The following is an 18,181-nucleotide window of genomic DNA, read 5'->3' on the forward strand; positions in this document are numbered from 1 at the left end:
TGGTCAAAAGTAGTGCACTGAGTAGGGAATAAGGTGCCATTTGGGACACCAAATGGTCTGAGGCTGCATTAAAACTATATGCACATTTCTTGGTCGAACAATTGCTCTATTGACAGATCATATAAATTATGTTTTTAGACAAATGTGTAATTTACACATATGTCAAACTTTCACAGGTTCTAGTGTCTCTATTAGATCTAATCTGTGGCAATAATGTCCATGGAATTATAATTATCTTGCCCAATTTGCTGGATTCAGTTGACCCAATTTGTGGACAATCAATTGTTCTTCCACTTCTTCAAACTTTGATGAAAATATTTCAGTCTCTCAGCTTTAACCCCTATTGATCTGTGGTCAAAATGAATCCCTTTAGCCCCATAACGATTTAGCCTTACGCAATATGAAGATCTGTGAACCATAGAGGATGCTTCAAACACTTTCCTACAATATGTTACCTGAAAACACATATGATAATGTACTCCTGAGTCCCAAATGGCTCCTTATTGTCTATATTGTATAGTGTAGGGAAATAGGGACTCTGATGTAGTGCACTAAATAGGGAATAGGGTGCCATTTGGAACTTCTCTACCCCTCTCATACCCACCACAGGGAAATTATTTATAGGATGAAATGCAGTTTCTTTCTTTCTCTTGGTTTTATGACTGAGAACAGGGTTTATCTTTAGTTGAATTGCTCAGGAAATTACTGGGTACAGACCATTCAGTTCAGGCAGCTTAAATATTGTTACTCTGAGCCCAGATATAGACTTTACCTGACAGTGAACAGAAACATATAAATGCAATTATTCTATTTTATTCATAATAATATTTAATATTATTAATATTTTCTATGCAAAAAACACAAGATGGGGGGGGGGGTCTGCTGTTCGCCTTGACACCGATAAAATACAAAGGAAGGGAAAGTCGAACCTGGCTGCCCGTCTGTAAATATCAAATAGCTTGATAACATTACTAGTGCACGCTCATAGGTGGGTGTCGGGCAAGATTTAATTTTTAAAAGTTCTGTGCTGTATTGCCAACTCCATCCATTGTCTGGCATTCGTATTACCTCACTGCTGTAAGTATTCTTTCAGACAGGAACGAGCGCTCGAGCTTGAAATACGTCACTTCTTGCAGTGCAGGCGTATCCCACACTGCTGCTGCTGCGCTCGAGCCGCTCATTCAGAGTGAGGAGCCAACAATTGGACTGTAATCTCTGATTCATTAACGACTTCGAAATACACTTTTCCTTTAGATATTTAAGAATAAAACATGTCTTCAGATAAATTCAGTTTGCAGTATTCCTGTTCAAATTCGTGTTGTTTTGGCAACAAGGAATGTTGGCAACTACTTGAGTAGCAGAAAGTTGTGAGAAGGTGAGTTTCCATGTAGGGCTTTCTGTGGGCTAATAACCCAGCAATCGTTTTCAGAGTATTGATGTTAATTTGCACATTCTGTTATAAATTATGCATTTGCTTAAAAATCTTACTTGAGAAGTGGATTAATTGAAAAAGCCTATTGACAATAATTTACAGTAGGCTATTTATAGTCTTCCTCTCAAATGATCTCAAGTGTAGCTTGCAACAGAACAATTCTAGTTGACTTGTGTTATGTCTGTTAGAGAGAGTGCCTGCGTGTGAGTGCTCTATTATCCTACATTTAGACATTTTTGTCATTTAGTAGACGGATCTTACCCAGAGCGATTTACTGTCGGCCGTGGGATTTATTTTAGATACTCTTGAAATGTTTAATTGGATTTGGGGATTTGGTTTAAGTTGGCAGCATACCTAAGCATAGTAGTTCTGAAAATATACATCCGACTGCAATGTATTCACACTTGAGTCATTATTATTTGTATTTTTTTAGGAACTATGTTGATATACGATGCCAACATGGGAAAGCTCTTCACAGCAATTGTTATGCAGATCTTATGGAGTTGCTCAGGAATACCTGGACAGCAGACATCACCATTTCAATTTACACAAACAGTATACAATACCACTATATATGAAAACTCAGCTGCTAAAAGCTATGTAGAATGCCCAATTAAAATGGGAATATACATCACAGACCCATCCTGGGACATTCAATACAAAATAGAATCTGGAGATGGAGAGGTTTTATTCAAGGCTGAAGAATATGTACTGGGAGACTTCAGTTTCCTGCGAATTAGGACCAAAGGAGGCAGCTCTGCTATACTCAACAGGGAAGTGAAGGAGCACTACTCACTGAGAGTCAAAGCACTAAAATGGAGCACCAACGCTGTCGCTCAAACAATAGTTCAAGTGCGAGTTCTGGACACCAATGATCTCCGGCCTCTTTTCTCACCAACCTCCTACACTGTTTCCGTGCCTGAACACGCTGACATCAGAACTAGCATTGTGAGAGTCACTGCCACCGATGCCGACGTCGGCTCAAATGCAGAGTACTATTTCAGCTTGGGAGGAGAACACACCCACATGTTTGCCATTCATCCTACCAGTGGGGTGATTACTCTCATGGCCAGGCTGGATTACGCTAAGCGGAGGCTGTTTGAGATGGATGTCTTGGCTGTAGATCGGGGCATGAAACTCTATGGGAGCAGTGGCTTCAGCAGCACAGCCAAGCTGACGGTCAGGGTACTGCAGGCCAATGACCACGCTCCCGTCCTCACAGCTGTTCCCTTAGCTCCATCAGCCACAGACACTGACCCTACATATGCTCTAGTAACCGTGGAAGACAATGATCAAGGGCCTAATGGTGAGATAGCATCACTGAGTATAGTAGCTGGGGACCCACTCCAGCAGTTTAGGGCAGTGAAAACCAGCCCTGGTGGAAAAGAATACAGGGTCAAAGCCATTAAGGATGTGGACTGGGATAGTTGTCAGTTTGGATGCAATCTTACACTACAGGCCGAGGATAAAGGTAGCCCGCCACAGTTCTCCTCCGCTGAAGTCATTAGAGTGAGACCCCCACTTGTTGATGTGAGGGCTCCTACATTTGAAAAAAACATTTACAGAGTCAACCTGACAGAATTTTCCCCGCCCAACACTTCTGTTGTAATGGTGAGAGCTATGCCAAATCACCCCATGTTGAAATACTCCATCAAATACCCCAAGATCCAACAGATCACTCATCCTTTCACTATTAATTCAAACACAGGCTTGATAACAACAACTGCAGCTATCCAAGCTGACTGTGCCAGCAAGTATGACTTTGAGGTGATTATTAATAACCAAGAACAAGCATCAACCAGGGTGGTCATCAACGTGATTGATGTGAATAATAATGCACCGGTTTTTCAGCAACCGACCTACAAAGGCAATGTCAATGAAAATGTACCAGTGGGGACCAGCATCCTCACGGTCAGTGCCAGTGACATGGATGAAGGAGAGAATGGTTACGTTACTTACACCATCGCCAATGTAAACCCACCACAACCTTTTAACATAGATTACTTCACAGGTGTCATCAGCACTGCCAAGGAATTGGACTATGAAAAGATGCCAAGGGTTTACAACCTCAGAGTCAGAGCTTCAGATTGGGGCTCTCCTTTCCGCCGTGAAGTGGAGACTCCAGTTTCTATTACACTCAACAACCTTAATGACAATGAGCCCTTGTTTGAGAAGGTTGACTGTGAAGTGAGCTTACCAAGATACTACAGGGTGGGTGAGCAGATAGTCGCGGTGTCTGCTATCGATGCAGATGACATGGAAGGGGTTCAGCATGTAGTCATAGACGGTAACAGCCTTGGTCTTTTTGACTTGACACCAGACACTGGGCTGTTATCACTCAAGCTGCCCTTACATTACGGCGAAGCTGCAAGGTTGTCCTTCCACTCCTTACAAATTAGTGCCAACGATGGGGAGACATCAAGTAAGCCAATGTTTGTGAACATCACAGTCCTGTCTGGTTCAGGAGCCGTCTTTGAAAAGTGTGTGGATACAGGAGTGGTTGGGCGTATGGCTGAGAAGCTGCTTCTTGGCACCATGCCCCCCTCTCAAAGAGAAGATCATTTTGAGGACATTCATTCAATCAATAATTATTTTCCTCACTTTGTGGACTCTACTCCTAAGGTCATTGAGGTTAAAGAGGACCTACAAGTTGGGATGAGGATAGCTCATCTAAGTGCCATAGACGCAGACCATGGCTTCAGTGGAACATTGATGTTTGTGATATCTGGAGGAGATGTCAAGAGTCGTTTCATGATTGAAATGGACACGGGTTGGCTAAAGATTATGGAGCCATTAGACAGAGAAATAATGGATCAATATACTCTCAACATCACTGTGTATGATCTGGGAACACCACAGCGGTCAGCGTCACATGTCTTACAGATCAATGTCCTGGATTCAAATGACAACAGCCCAATCTTCCTCCAGAATAGCTACTCTGTATCGATAAGGGAGGATACAGACGTAGGAACAGCTGTCATTCAGGTTGATGCCACAGATAAAGATTCAGGGGCCAACAGAATCATCAGGTATTCATTGATGGCTGAGTCCGATCACTTTGTCATAGATGACCAGACGGGAGTGGTGAAGGTTAAAAGTCCATTGGACCGGGAGCTACACCCAACTATTATCCTAAAAGTTGTGGCCTGTGATCAGGCAGTTGATGAACCTCAGATGGTTTCTACAGTATCTCTGAAGATAGTGTTAGAGGATATCAATGACAACCCTCCTAGGTTTTTCCCCCTCCACCAGCGCGTGAAGGTGCGGGAGGACCTCCCGCTAGGGGCGGTGGTGGTCTGGCTACAGGCCCATGACCCTGACCAAGGTCAGTCTGGACAGGTCCGTTTCAGCCTGCTGGACAATGGAGATGGAGACTTTGATGTTGATAAAACAAACGGTGCTGTTCGTATATTAAGGACCCTGGACTTTGAGAGGAGACAGGTGTATAACCTGACAGCCAGAGCCAAGGATAAAGGGAAACCTGAGTCGTTGTCCTGCACATGTTTTATTGAAGTCTACGTAGTAGATGTGGATGAGAATCTGCACCAGCCTCGGTTTGCCTCCTTTGTGGATAAGGGAAGTGTGAGAGAAGATGCTCCTGTTGGCACAACTATAATGACAGTTATAGCACAAGACAATGACCAAGGTAGAGCTGGAGAAATACGCTATTCTATAAGGGACGGATCAGGCCTCGGAGTATTCACCATAGATGAAGAGAGTGGTAAGAGATTTCTTCTTTTTAAAATGATAACCTTTAAACCTAACCCTGCTATAGCATTGAAATGTACTATATATTGCATGTTGTAACCAAGTGAATGCAAAAATGGTCTTCATATATTTTCTTGTTTGGATAAAACATTTGTCCCTTTAGGCCAACACAACCCTTTATCACTGAGGTATTTAAAACCGGGTTATTCTTGAACTTACTTTGCATTTTCAATGATGTTTTTGACTTATATCTGGACTTTCATCCTGTAATGTTTGCTATGTAAAGTAGAGAGCACAGAGCTGGGATCTCGAGCCGTGTGTGAGACCAGAGTTCCCAGTGATGCCTTGACATGAAACATGCTTCTTCTCTTTCTCCTCACAGGTGTCATACAGACACAGGAGCTTTTAGACCATGAGACCACCGATCATTACTGGCTGACTATCTATGGCACCGACCTAGCTGTGGTGCCTCAGTCGTCCTTTATGGAGGTCTACATTGAGGTTAGTTTATTGTTGGATTGTGTTCTTTTTTGTCCATGTCTCTCTTTTTTATTTATCTTAATTCACATGTAGCACTTTGCGATTGTTTTTCAATGACATTTGTGTTCCAAATCAAATGTATGATTATTTATTATTCAGGTTGAAGATGTCAACGACAATGCACCACAGACCTCCGAGCCAGTCTATTATCCTGAGGTCATGGAGAATTCCCCCAAGGATGTATCTGTTATCCAGGTCCATACTTCTAGACATACTTTTAAAGAAGCACTTTTATGAACTTCCACTGTCCTCCGAGAGTTGCTGAATGTTCTCTCCCCTTCTGTTATCCAGGTGGAGGCGGTGGACCCTGACTCTGGGAACAGTGACAAGTTCGACTATAAGATAACCAGCGGGAACCCACAGGGATTCTTCAGCATCGACCACCAGACGGGTGCAATCCTAAACACTATTCATGCATTTTTACAGTGGTTCTTCCTTTAAAAGTTGCGGTGTACTGCAGCACAGATAGCGGGGTGCCGCAGAATTCTATGGCACGTTATTTAAGTGTCAGCCATTGTTGCCAGAATGACACAATTTACCACAATCTGCCACCATTTACCACAAACGGTCGCGGCATAAGCTGAAAACTTTTGAAAGAAGATCCTCACTATGCTTTGTATTGTTACACACTGATCTTTGTGTGAGACTGTCCTATTGCGTCATCATGTTTAACTGATTTTAGCCAAAGTGTTGTACTTTTCATTATACTGTAAACCATTTGATGTCATAACAAGCGTAACATCCCTGAAAAGTTTTGCACAGTAGGCTAATTTAAACATGAACATTTTCAGTTTGCATAGACATCTCACTCAGTACGAACTCTTCTCATGGAAGCGCTCCTGTTATGCAAAGTTTTATGGCAGCACTCCCTGTAAAGTAAATCTAACATTGCTAGTCCAGTGTAGAGATAGTGTTGCTGTCTGTCCAGTATATATCTCTGTGTTTCATGTCATCTGGGTGAGCCTGGTCCCATATCTGTGCTTGTTTAGCCAACTCCTTGTAATGTCATGAAACAGTCAGAGGACTTGGCTAATGCAAATACAGATCTGGGACCAGGCTAGAGCTTGATGGCCACACCATGTCATTTAGTTTATTTCTAACACTAGATTTTCTGTTGTGTCCATGAGAAAGCCCTTGTGCACCCAGCCAACAGGGTTTACTGACCATGAGAAAGCCCTTGTGCACCCAGCCAACAGGGTTTACTGACCATGAGAAAGCCCTTGTGCACCCAGCCAACAGGGTTTACTGACCATGAGAAAGCCCTTGTGCACTCAGCCAATAGTGTTTACTGACCATGAAAAAGCCCTTGTGCACCCAGCCAACAGGGTTTACTGACCATGAAAAAGCCCTTTCACTGTAAATCAACCAGCTTCATACCGCTCCCCAATGGCACCCTATTCCCTATATCGTGCACTTACTTTTGGCCAGAGCTCTGATCAAAAGGAGTGCACTATGTAGGTAATAGGGTGCCATTTGGGACAGGGACTGTATCAGGTTGAGAACAATGTCGGCGTTTTTACCAAAAAAGACCCTGTGGAGAACAGATCCAACCAAGTAGGTTATGGATTCCTTCTCTAACAACTTCCAGACATTGCTACTGTAGTCTGTAGACCTATAATAGGTTACCTATCCTTAGCTACAGTATTATAATATATTTTCCCTCTGATACAGTAAATCTTGGCTTGTTTCTTTATACTATAACTGTTGAGAAGAATAAGTTACTTCCATTATGTCATTATTTAGTTACTTCATTGTTAATTCAAGTAGCAATCAAGAACCTTCCCAGCCCTATGTTGTGGTGGACTTTCCCCCTGCATAACTAACATAATGCTATGCTATCAACAGGCTTGGCTTACAAAATGTATTTTTTCCCACTGCTAATCATACATAGCACACAAAACAGCCATCGTTTATGTGGTTTCAATGGGCAAGTGGACTCCACATTTAACCTAACAAGCATCCCGTTAAGTCTTGGGAAAAAACAGTTTTCCTTTCCTCAGAATATGGCACAAACTTGTTGTATTGGAAGTGGTTAATTTCTTTGGGCTTATGTGCATGAATTTGTGTATAAAACCTGCGTTTATGGCCCAGTGTTTAAGGACCATATATAAAGTAGAACATGTCTGAAGGTCCATTCCAGCTCCCCAGAGCTGGGTACAAGACACAAACACTCTATGCCTCTGAAACATACCCATGTTCATTTGCCTTTGAATAACATTAACCCACATTATCAGTGATGCAAATGGGAGTTTTGCAAGAACACAGGAGTATCTTACATGTAGATCATGACTGTATTAATACAGTCTGTGTTTGATATCTGACCTGACAGGTTTGGTGACAACCACTTCCAGAAAACTGGACAGAGAGCAGCAAGAGGAACATACACTGGAGGTGAACCATCTTTTATACGTAGCATCATCCTATTGGACGTTCTGGAAATCAATATCCAATTAATCAAAATATGAATATCTAACATACTGTAAAAGTGACACCTCATGCTTGCTTGACCCTTCCCCTCCTTCCTCACTCCCAGATCACAGTAACAGACAAGGGCGTGCCAGCCAGGTCCACAGCTGTCCGGGTGGTGGTGAGGGTGCAGGATGAGAACGACAACACCCCACAGTTCCTGGAGAAGATCTATAAGGTCCAGCTCCCAGAGAGGGACAGGGACAGGTCAGACAGGGACAGGTCAAACGGAGACAGGGAGAGACCAACAGAGAGGAGGGGGGTTGCTAAAAGCGAGCCAATCTACAGAGTGATCGCCTCTGACAGAGACACGGGCCCCAACGCTGAGGTGTCCTACAGCATCGAGGGGGGAGACGAGCAGGGGAGGTTCTTCATCGAACCCCAAACTGGCCATGTTTTCTCCAGAGAGGTTGTCTCGGCAGGACAGCATGCCATCCTTACAGTAAGTCTGTACAGCTTGTTACAGTAGCTACTGTGGTATTACATCTGTTTAGCAATGAAATGTATTCAATTATCTATCATATTTATATAGCCATTCAGCACCAGCCTGCAGCTTCAAACTTTGTGTTTAAATATGAACTAGTTAAAGACATGCAATATGTATGCTCAACATGTGTATTAAGTCTGCTCAGCATGCTACTGATGTATAACATGTGTATTAAGTCTGCCAACATGCTACTGATGTATAACATGTGTATTAAGTCTGCTCAATATGCTACTGATGTATAACTTGTATTAAGTCTGCTCAGCATGCTACTGATGTATAACATGTGTATTAAGTCTGCTCAGCATGCTACTGATGTATAACATGTGTATTAAGTCTGCCAACATGCTACTGATGTATAACATGTTTATTAAGTCTGCTCAATATGCTACTGATGTATAACGTGTATTAAGTCTGCTCAGCATGCTACTGATGTATAACATGTGTATTAAGTCTGCCAACATGCTACTGATGTATAACATGTGTATTAAGTCTGCTCAATATGCTACTGATGTATAACGTGTATTAAGTCTGCCAACATGCTACTGATGTATAACGTGTATTAATTCTGCTCAACGTGCTACTGATGTATAACATGTATTACGTCCATTTAGCTCAAGGCAGCACCTTAAGTATTTCTGTTAATAACCCAGTTATTATCCCTTGCTCTCCCATGTTGTGCCGTTGCCCAGATTAAAGTGGTGGACAACGGGAGACCCCAAAGGTCCTCAACCTGTCGGCTGCACATTGAGTGGATCGTGAGGCCTGAGCCCTCCTCTGAGCCCTTGGTGTTTGAAGAGACCTCCCTCGTCTTCTCTGTCATGGAGACTGACCCAGTGGCTCACATGGTGGGGGTCATCTCCACCCAACCCATAGACACACCTGTCTGGTTCCAAATCACAGGTAACCAGTAACACACATTAGTGTTTCCAGACTCACCTGTCTGTTTCCAAATCACTGGTAACCAGTAACACACATTAGTGTTTCCAGACTCACCTGTCTGTTTCCAAATCACCGGTAACCAGTAACACACATTTGTTTTTCCAGACTCACCTGTCTGCATCAAAATTACAGGAACCCAGCACATTAATCATTTCCCATGCAGAAAATGTGTGAATGTGGGTTACTATTGTTGATATCACCATTATTCTGTAAAAACTTGAGCTGCTATGTTGAAGTCTTTAGGCTTAATTTCCTAAAGGTTTGCTAGGTAACAGCCCATGTCAGAAATAAGGTTTGCTAGACAACAACCCCTGTTAGAAGTAAGGCTTGCTAGATAACAACCCCTGTTAGAAGTAATGCTTGCTAGATAACAACCCCTGTTAGAAGTAAGGCTTGCTAGGTAACAACCCCTGTTAGAAGTAAGGCTTGCTAGGTAACAACCCCTGTTAGAAGTAAGGCTTGCTAGATAACAACCCCTGTTAGAAGTAAGGCTTGCTAGATAACAACCCCTGTTAGAAGTAAGGCTAGCTAGGTAACAACCCCTGTTAGAAGTAAGGCTTGCTAGATAACAACCCCTGTTAGAAGTAAGGCTTGCTAGGTAACAACCCCTGTTAGAAGTAAGGCTTGCTAGGTAACAACCCCTGTTAGAAGTAAGGCTTGCTAGATAACAACCCCTGTTAGAAGTAAGGCTTGCTAGGTAGCAACCCCTGTTAGAAGTAAGGCTTGCTAGATAACAACCCCTGTTAGAAGTAAGGCTTGCTAGATAACAACCCCTGTTAGAAGTAAGGCTTGCTAGGTAGCAACCCCTGTTAGAAGTAAGGCTTGCTAGATAACAACCCCTGTTAGAAGTAAGGCTTGCTAGATAACAACCACTGTTAGAAGTAAGGCTTGCTAGGTAACAACCCCTGTTAGAAGTAAGGCTTGCTAGATAACAACCCCTGTTAAAAGTAAGGCTTGCTAGGTAGCAACCCCTGTTAGAAGTAAGGCTTGCTAGGTAGCAACCCCTGTTAGAAGTAAGGCTTGCTAGGTAACAACCCCTGTTAGAAGTAAGGCTTTGGTAGATAACAACCCCTGTTAGAAGTAAGGCTTGCTAGGTAACAACCCCTGTTAGAAGTAAGGCCTGCTAGATAACAACCCCTGTTAGAAGTAAGGCTTGCTAGATAACAACCCCTGTTAGAATTAAGGCTTGCTAGGTAACAACCCCTGTTAGAAGTAAGGTTTGCTAGGTAACAACCCCTGTTAGAAGTAAGGCTTGCTAGGTAACAACCCCTGTTAGAAGTAAGGCTTGCTAGGTAACAACCCCTGTTAGAAGTAAGGCTTGCTAGGTAACAACCCCTGTTAGAAGTAAGGCTTGCTAGGTAACAACCCCTGTTAGAAGTAAGGCTTGCTAGATAACAACCCCTGTTAGAAGTAAGGCTTGCTAGATAACAACCCCTGTTAGAAGTAAGGCTTGCTAGATAACAACCCCTGTTAGAAGTAAGGCTTGCTAGGTAACAACCCCTGTTAGAAGTAAGGCCTGCTAGACAACAACCCCTGTTAGAAGTAAGGCCTGCTAGACAACAACCCCTGTTAGAAGTAAGGCTTGCTAGGTAACAACCCCTGTTAGAAGTAAGGCTTGCTAGATAACAACCCCTGTTAGAAGTAAGGCTTGCTAGATAACAACCCCTGTTAGAAGTAAGGCTTGCTAGGTAACAACCCCTATTAGAAGTAAGGCTTGCTAGGTAACAACCCCTGTTAGAAGTAAGGCTTGCTAGATAACAACCCCTGTTAGAAGTAAGGCTTGCTAGATAACAACCCCTGTTAGAAGTAAGGCTTGCTAGGTAACAACCCCTGTTAGAAGTAAGGCTTGCTAGGTAACAACCCCTGTTAGAAGTAAGGCTTGCTAGGTAACAACCCCTGTTAGAAGTAAGGCTTGCTAGGTAACAACCCCTGTTAGAAGTAAGGCTTGCTAGATAACAACCCGTTAGACGTTGTTCACTTCTCTTTCTCTTTACCTCTTCTCCTGCACTAATTAACTGTCCTACAACTGACAACTTGATCTCTCTTCTGTTCTGCTCCTCTGTTCAAACTCTCCTCTTTCTCTCACCCTCTGCGGATTTCTCTTTAATTGGCAAGGAGACATGCACGCTAAAGAAGTGTTTCACATCGCTCAAATGGCTTGCGACTTGACATGTACTACAGAAGGTATCTGCTGCAGAGATTAACCAGATCTTGTTATCTACCTCCTGTTCTTTGTTAGGCTTTGTGATGCTTTCTCAGAATGCCCAACTTGTACAGATTTCATAGAAAAATGTAACATCGTTGATTAAATAAAATTGTGTATGTCTATTTTTGACATTTGTCCACTCTCTTATGGTGTTGTTATCAAATAGAATAAGATTAAATAGGATTATATGGGTTTACTCTTAAGCATAGAAGACAATGCATCCAAAAAAAGCTCTATATGTCTCCTGTTGAGAGAAGGGGAAACGTTAATTTAATCCACTGTTACTTCTCATTACGCTGATAACAGGTGGCAACGCTGACAGCCGCTTCGATGTAGGCAAGGGCAGTGGAACCGTCATTTTAGCCAAACCCCTCCATGCAGAACCAAAATCAAATTACAGCCTGACAGTGGAGGCAACAGATGGAAACAGATACATCAGCACCCAGGTAATTCACGACACTGAAAAACACAGGACTGAAATTTTTTTTCTCCAGATAACTCCTGCCATATGGGTACCATGCTAGCATCCAGGGAATGCTGTCTTGTCACACAGCCGAATGACAAATGAGTTGGCTGTTGGATTTTTATGTACATCTTCCAACTTATTTTAAATGATTCAGAGATATTGTAAAGCAGGGGTTGGCAACAGGCACGTAAAGGGATTATTTAGGGGCAATGTTTTTAGTAAAAAAAACTTTATTTAGAATTAAAGTATTCCAATGAATAAAAAAAGAGACGTGATGGGGTTCAATGTAATTGTCACGTTCGCTGGAATAATTATCGGACCAAGCTGCAGCGCGATATGGTTTCCACATATTATTTATTAGAAACGCACCAAAAGAACATAGAAAGAACGAAACAAACAACGAACCGTAACAAAGAGGTGTAACATACACTAACTCAAAACAATATCCCATAAAACACAGGTGGAAAAAATGCTACTTAAATATGATCCCCAATTAGAGACAACGATAGCCAGCTGCCTCTAATTGGGAATCATACCAAACACCAACATAGAAAAACGAAACTAGAACCCCACATAGAAAATAATAACTAGAAACCCCTCCAGTCACGCCCTGACCTACTTTACCATAGAAAAACAAAGGCTCTCTATGGTCAGGGCGTGACAGTAATTAAGGTATGAAATGATTATTTTCAAATAAAAACTATTTTTGGGCTTAGTTGTGGTCAATTTGCAGTGTACAAATTATTATAATTATGTTGTGTCCCTCCGACCATCTGCCCACGGCTAAGTCTATACTTAACAAAAATATAAACGCAGCATGCAACAATTTCAAATATTTTACTGAGTTATCAGTCAATTAAAATATATTCATTAGGTCCTAATCAATGAATTTCACATCACTAGGCAGGGGTGCAGCCATCGGTATGCCTGGGAAGGCATATGCCCACCTACTTGTGAGCCAGGTCCACCCACTGGGGAGCCAGGCCCAGCCAATCAGAATTATTTTTCCCCTACAAAAGGGCGTTATTACAGACAGAAATACTCCTCAGCTTCATCGGCTATCCGGGTGGCTGGTCTCAGACGATCCTGCAGGTGAAGCCGGATGTGGAGGTCCTGGGCTGGCGTGGTTCCATGTGGTTGTGAGGCCGGTTGTACATACTGCCAAATTCTCTTAAATTACATTGGGAGATGGCTTATGGTAGAGAAATTAACATTAAATTATCTGGCAACAGCTCTAGTGGACATTCCTGCAGTCAGCATGCCAATTGCATGCTCCTTCAAACCTTGAGTCATTGATGGCATTGTGTTGTGTGACAAAACTGCACATTTTAGAGTGGCCTTTTATTGTCCCCAGTGTAAGGTGCACCTGTATAATGATCATGCTGTTTAATCAGCTTCTTGATATGCCACACCTGTCAGGTGGATGGATTATCTTGGCAAAGGAGAAATTCTCACTAACAGGGATGTAAACAAATTTGTGCGCAAAATGTTAGAGAAATAAGCTTTTTGTGCATAGGAACATTTCTGGGATCTTTTATTTCAGCTAATGAAACATGGGACCAACACTACATGTTGCGTTTATATTTTTGTTCAGGATAGTTGTAAAATGTTAAATGCAATACATCGGTGATGACTGACATTTAGGGAATCAAAAAGAAGAAGCACTAGCTATAATGTTGTAGGCCTTAGGCTGTGACCTTGTAAGACATTTCATATGCTGCACACATTACCTTGAGACTAAGGCAATTTTATCTAGGTATAGTTTGTGTTGAGTGATCTGCACCATATACAGTGCCTTGCGAAAGTATTCGGCCCCCTTGAACTTTGCGACCTTTTGCCACATTTCAGGCTTCAAACATAAAGATATAAAACTGTATTTTTTTGTGAAGAATCAACAACAAGTGGGACACAATCATGAAGTGGAACGACATTTATTGGATATTTCAAACTTTTTTAACAAATCAAAAACTGAAAAATTGGGCGTGCAAAATTATTCAGCCCCCTTAAGTTAATACTTTGTAGCGCCATCTTTTGCTGCGATTACAGCTGTAAGTTGCTTGGGGTATGTCTCTATCAGTTTTGCACATCGAGAGACTGACATTTTTTCCCATTCCTCCTTGCAAAACAGCTCGAGCTCAGTGAGGTTGGATGGAGAGCATTTGTGAACAGCAGTTTTCAGTTCTTTCCACAGATTCTCGATTGGATTCAGGTCTGGACTTTGACTTGGCCATTCTAACACCTGGATATGTTTATTTTTGAACCATTCCATTGTAGATTTTGCTTTATGTTTTGGATCATTGTCTTGTTAGAAGACAAATCTCCGTCCCAGTCTCAGGTCTTTTGCAGACTCCATCAGGTTTTCTTCCAGAATGGTCCTGTATTTGGCTCCATCCATCTTCCCATCAATTTTAACCATCTTCCCTGTCCCTGCTGAAGAAAAGCAGGCCCAAACCATGATGCTGCCACCACCATGTTTGACAGTGGGGATGGTGTGTTCAGCTGTGTTGCTTTTACGCCAAACATAACGTTTTGCATTGTTGCCAAAAAGTTCAATTTTGGTTTCATCTGACCAGAGCACCTTCTTCCACATGTTTGGTGTGTCTCCCAGGTGGCTTGTGGCAAACTTTAAACGACACTTTTTATGGATATCTTTAAGAAATGGCTTTCTTCTTGCCACTCTTCCATAAAGGCCAGATTTGTGCAATATACGACTGATTGTTGTCCTATGGACAGAGTCTCCCACCTCAGCTGTAGATCTATGCAGTTCATCCAGAGTGATCATGGGCCTCTTGGCTGCATCTCTGATCAGTCTTCTCCTTGTATGAGCAGAAATTTTAGAGGGACGGCCAGGTCTTGGTAGATTTGCAGTGGTCTGATACTCCTTCCATTTCAATATTATCGCTTACACAGTGCTCCTTGGGATGTTTAAAGCTTGGGAAATCTTTTTGTATCCAAATCCGGCTTTAAACTTCTTCACAACAGTATCTCGGACCTGCCTGGTGTGTTCCTTGTTCTTCATGATGCTCTCTGCGCTTTTAACGGACCTCTGAGACTATCACAGTGCAGGTGCATTTATACGGAGACTTGATTACACACAGGTGGATTGTATTTATCATCATTAGTCATTTAGGTTAACATTGGATCATTCAGAGATCCTCACTGAACTTCTGGAGAGAGTTTGCTGCACTGAAAGTAAAGGGGCTGAATAATTTTGCACGCCCAATTTTTCAGTTTTTGATTTGTTAAAAAAGTTTGAAATATCCAATAAATGTCGTTCCACTTCATGATTGTGTCCCACTTGTTGTTGATTCTTCACAAAAAATACAGTTTTATATCTTTATGTTTGAAGCCTGAAATGTGGCAAAAGGTCGCAAAGTTCAAGGGGGCCGAATACTTTCGCAAGGCACTGTACATATACCTCCTTGTTCCTATAGCCACAACATCCTCAAGCCGTCCACGTGTGCTTGTTGTTGGTGGAGGATTTGTAGGTGTTTGTGCACAGAAATGGCATGCATCACCATGACCAACAGCCTGGGGTGAAGCGATTGGTTAGACAGGGAATGACATTCACTGTTTTGTTATGGTTCAGTCTCAGTTTCAGTGTCTCTGGTTCCAGAGAAATTCCACCATGAAATGATAATCATGAGCTGCATACTAAATCGAACCCTATTCCTTATTATGGTAGTGCACTACATTAGGGATAGGCTGTCATCTGGGATGCACACATGGCCTTCATATGGTTTTAAAGGTCCAGGTTTAGAGAATTGTTTACCCAAGCGGTTTTATTGCAATCTAGGCATCTGCCAAACACTATCATTTCTTCATTTGTTTGTTTGTAGCGACTTTTTCTCTAAAAAGCACATTTATTTATGGCAATTTCTACCTCAGTTTAATTTCTACCATATGTTCCTGCACATAATGCCGTTGAGTCACTTCTCTTTCCCCTCTTATGTGGGTTTATGGAGTATGGAACTAATGTTGAAAATAGCTACAGTACCAAAATATTGGACATTCAAACAGGATCTTAGAAGGGAACACTTTTAGTGCTGACTCCACTCAGGAAACAAGGGAAGACTATTTTAAATATAAAAGTGTAATGCATGACAGCAATGAAGATGTCCACACTTAAAGCTGACTGTTAAGTTAATTTGCAAGATGTTGGAAATCGGTGCAACAAATACTTATACAGCAATGCATGACAGCAATTAATATGTAATGCATACTGTTATTTTCATTTGCATACTGTTGTAACTAAATGCATTTTGAAACAAACAGCCTCTTTTCAATTTGCAGTATGTTGGAAATTGGTGCAACAAATACACAGTCTTCATTTACCTAGGTGTTCATCAAAGTGATTGACACCAACAACCACCAGCCCCAGTTCTCTCAGCCCCAGTATGAGGTCAGCATCCCAGAGGACACAGCACCAGAAACAGGCATTCTGCAGCTCAGTGCCACAGACAGAGACCAGAGGAACAGGCTAACCTTCACTCTGCTGAGCAGCACTGATCTCTTCAGCCAGAAGAGGTTCAGGCTGGACCCTGGGACGGGACAGCTCTACACCACAGAACCACTGGACCACGAGGTCATGAACAAACACACCCTCACTGTCATGGTAAGACAACATAAGGGATCTACCGCCACACCCTTACTGTCATGGTAAGACGACATGAGGGATCTACCGTCACACACTCACTGTCATGGTAAGACGACATGAGGGCTCTACCGCCACACACTCACTGTCATAGTAAGACGACATGAGGGCTCTACCGCCACACACTCACTGTCATGGTAAGATGACATGAGGGCTCTACCGCCACAGCCTCACTGTCATGGTAAGACGACATGAGGGCTCTACCGCCACACCCTCACTGTCATGGTAAGACGACATGAGGGCTCTACCGCCACACCCTCACTGTCATGGTAAGGCGACATGAGGGCTCTACCGCCACACCCTCACTGACATGGTAAGACGACATGAGGGCTCTACCGCCACACCCTCACTGTCATGGTAAGACGACATGAGGGCTCTACCGCCACACCCTCACTGTCATGGTAAGACGACATGAGGGCTCTACCGCCACACCCTCACTGTCATGGTAAGACGACATGAGGGCTCTACCGCCACACCCTCACTGACATGGTAAGACGACATGAGGGCTCTACCGCCACACCCTCACTGTCATGGTAAGACAACATGAGGGCTCTACCGCCACACCCTCACTGTCATGGTAAGACGACATGAGGGCTCTACCGCCACACCCTCACTGTCATAGTAAGACAAAACTAGGTATTTAATTTGTTTGTGTCCCAGATGGCACCCTATTCCCTTTATAGTGCACTACTTTTGACCATGGCCCACAAAAGTAGTGCACTATATAGGGAGGAGGGTGCTATTATTTGGAACGCACAATGAGTCATGTATCACTCATAACACGCAAATCAAGCTGATAAACAAGCCTTTCAAATCAGATCAAATCAAGATGACAAACAAAACTTTCTAATCAAGCGGATAAACAGGCCTTTCTGTGTCACTGTGTGGATGTCTTGGTTGATGTTTTGTTTGAGAAACAGGCCTGTAGGAATAACTGGTACAGTGTAGCACCTACCCATGTGTGATATAATGTCTTATATGAGTACTGTGATCCATGTGTTTTCCAGGTGTGTGATGATTGTGTGCCTGTAAAGCGTAACCTGGTCAGAGTGATAGTTAATGTGGAGGACACCAATGATAACACCCCCTGGTTCACCAGCCCCCGGTACTCAGGCCAGGTGTTTGAGTCAGCTGCTGTGGGATCGGCTGTACTTCAAGTTACTGCTCAGGACCGAGACAGAGGAAGCAATGCAGAGATCAGCTACATCATAGAGTCAGGTACAGTACTGTTCCTACCACACTGTTGAAACCATGACTCTCTGTGTACCATGACTTTTTAGTCT

At 42.8% G+C, this 18,181-nt stretch overlaps 1 protein-coding gene across 1 annotated transcript in view; it reads left to right on the forward strand.

Annotated features, from left to right (window-relative positions):
• The window catches only part of LOC110504394 (protocadherin Fat 1), a 70,802-nt gene that overhangs the window by 22,586 nt on the left and 30,035 nt on the right, over positions 1 to 18,181 (forward strand). The window contains exons 6-15 of the mRNA XM_036969679.1: positions 1,866 to 5,153; positions 5,523 to 5,641; positions 5,780 to 5,875; positions 5,972 to 6,071; positions 8,010 to 8,071; positions 8,214 to 8,588; positions 9,323 to 9,533; positions 12,085 to 12,224; positions 16,584 to 16,859; positions 17,906 to 18,116. Coding sequence (XP_036825574.1) covers positions 1,866 to 5,153; positions 5,523 to 5,641; positions 5,780 to 5,875; positions 5,972 to 6,071; positions 8,010 to 8,071; positions 8,214 to 8,588; positions 9,323 to 9,533; positions 12,085 to 12,224; positions 16,584 to 16,859; positions 17,906 to 18,116 — 4,878 coding nt within the window. The remainder of the gene's footprint in view (positions 1 to 1,865; positions 5,154 to 5,522; positions 5,642 to 5,779; positions 5,876 to 5,971; positions 6,072 to 8,009; positions 8,072 to 8,213; positions 8,589 to 9,322; positions 9,534 to 12,084; positions 12,225 to 16,583; positions 16,860 to 17,905; positions 18,117 to 18,181) is intronic.

This window comes from Oncorhynchus mykiss, chromosome 31 (genome assembly GCF_013265735.2).
Source record: "Oncorhynchus mykiss isolate Arlee chromosome 31, USDA_OmykA_1.1, whole genome shotgun sequence".
Classification (NCBI taxonomy): Eukaryota; Metazoa; Chordata; class Actinopteri; order Salmoniformes; family Salmonidae; genus Oncorhynchus; species Oncorhynchus mykiss.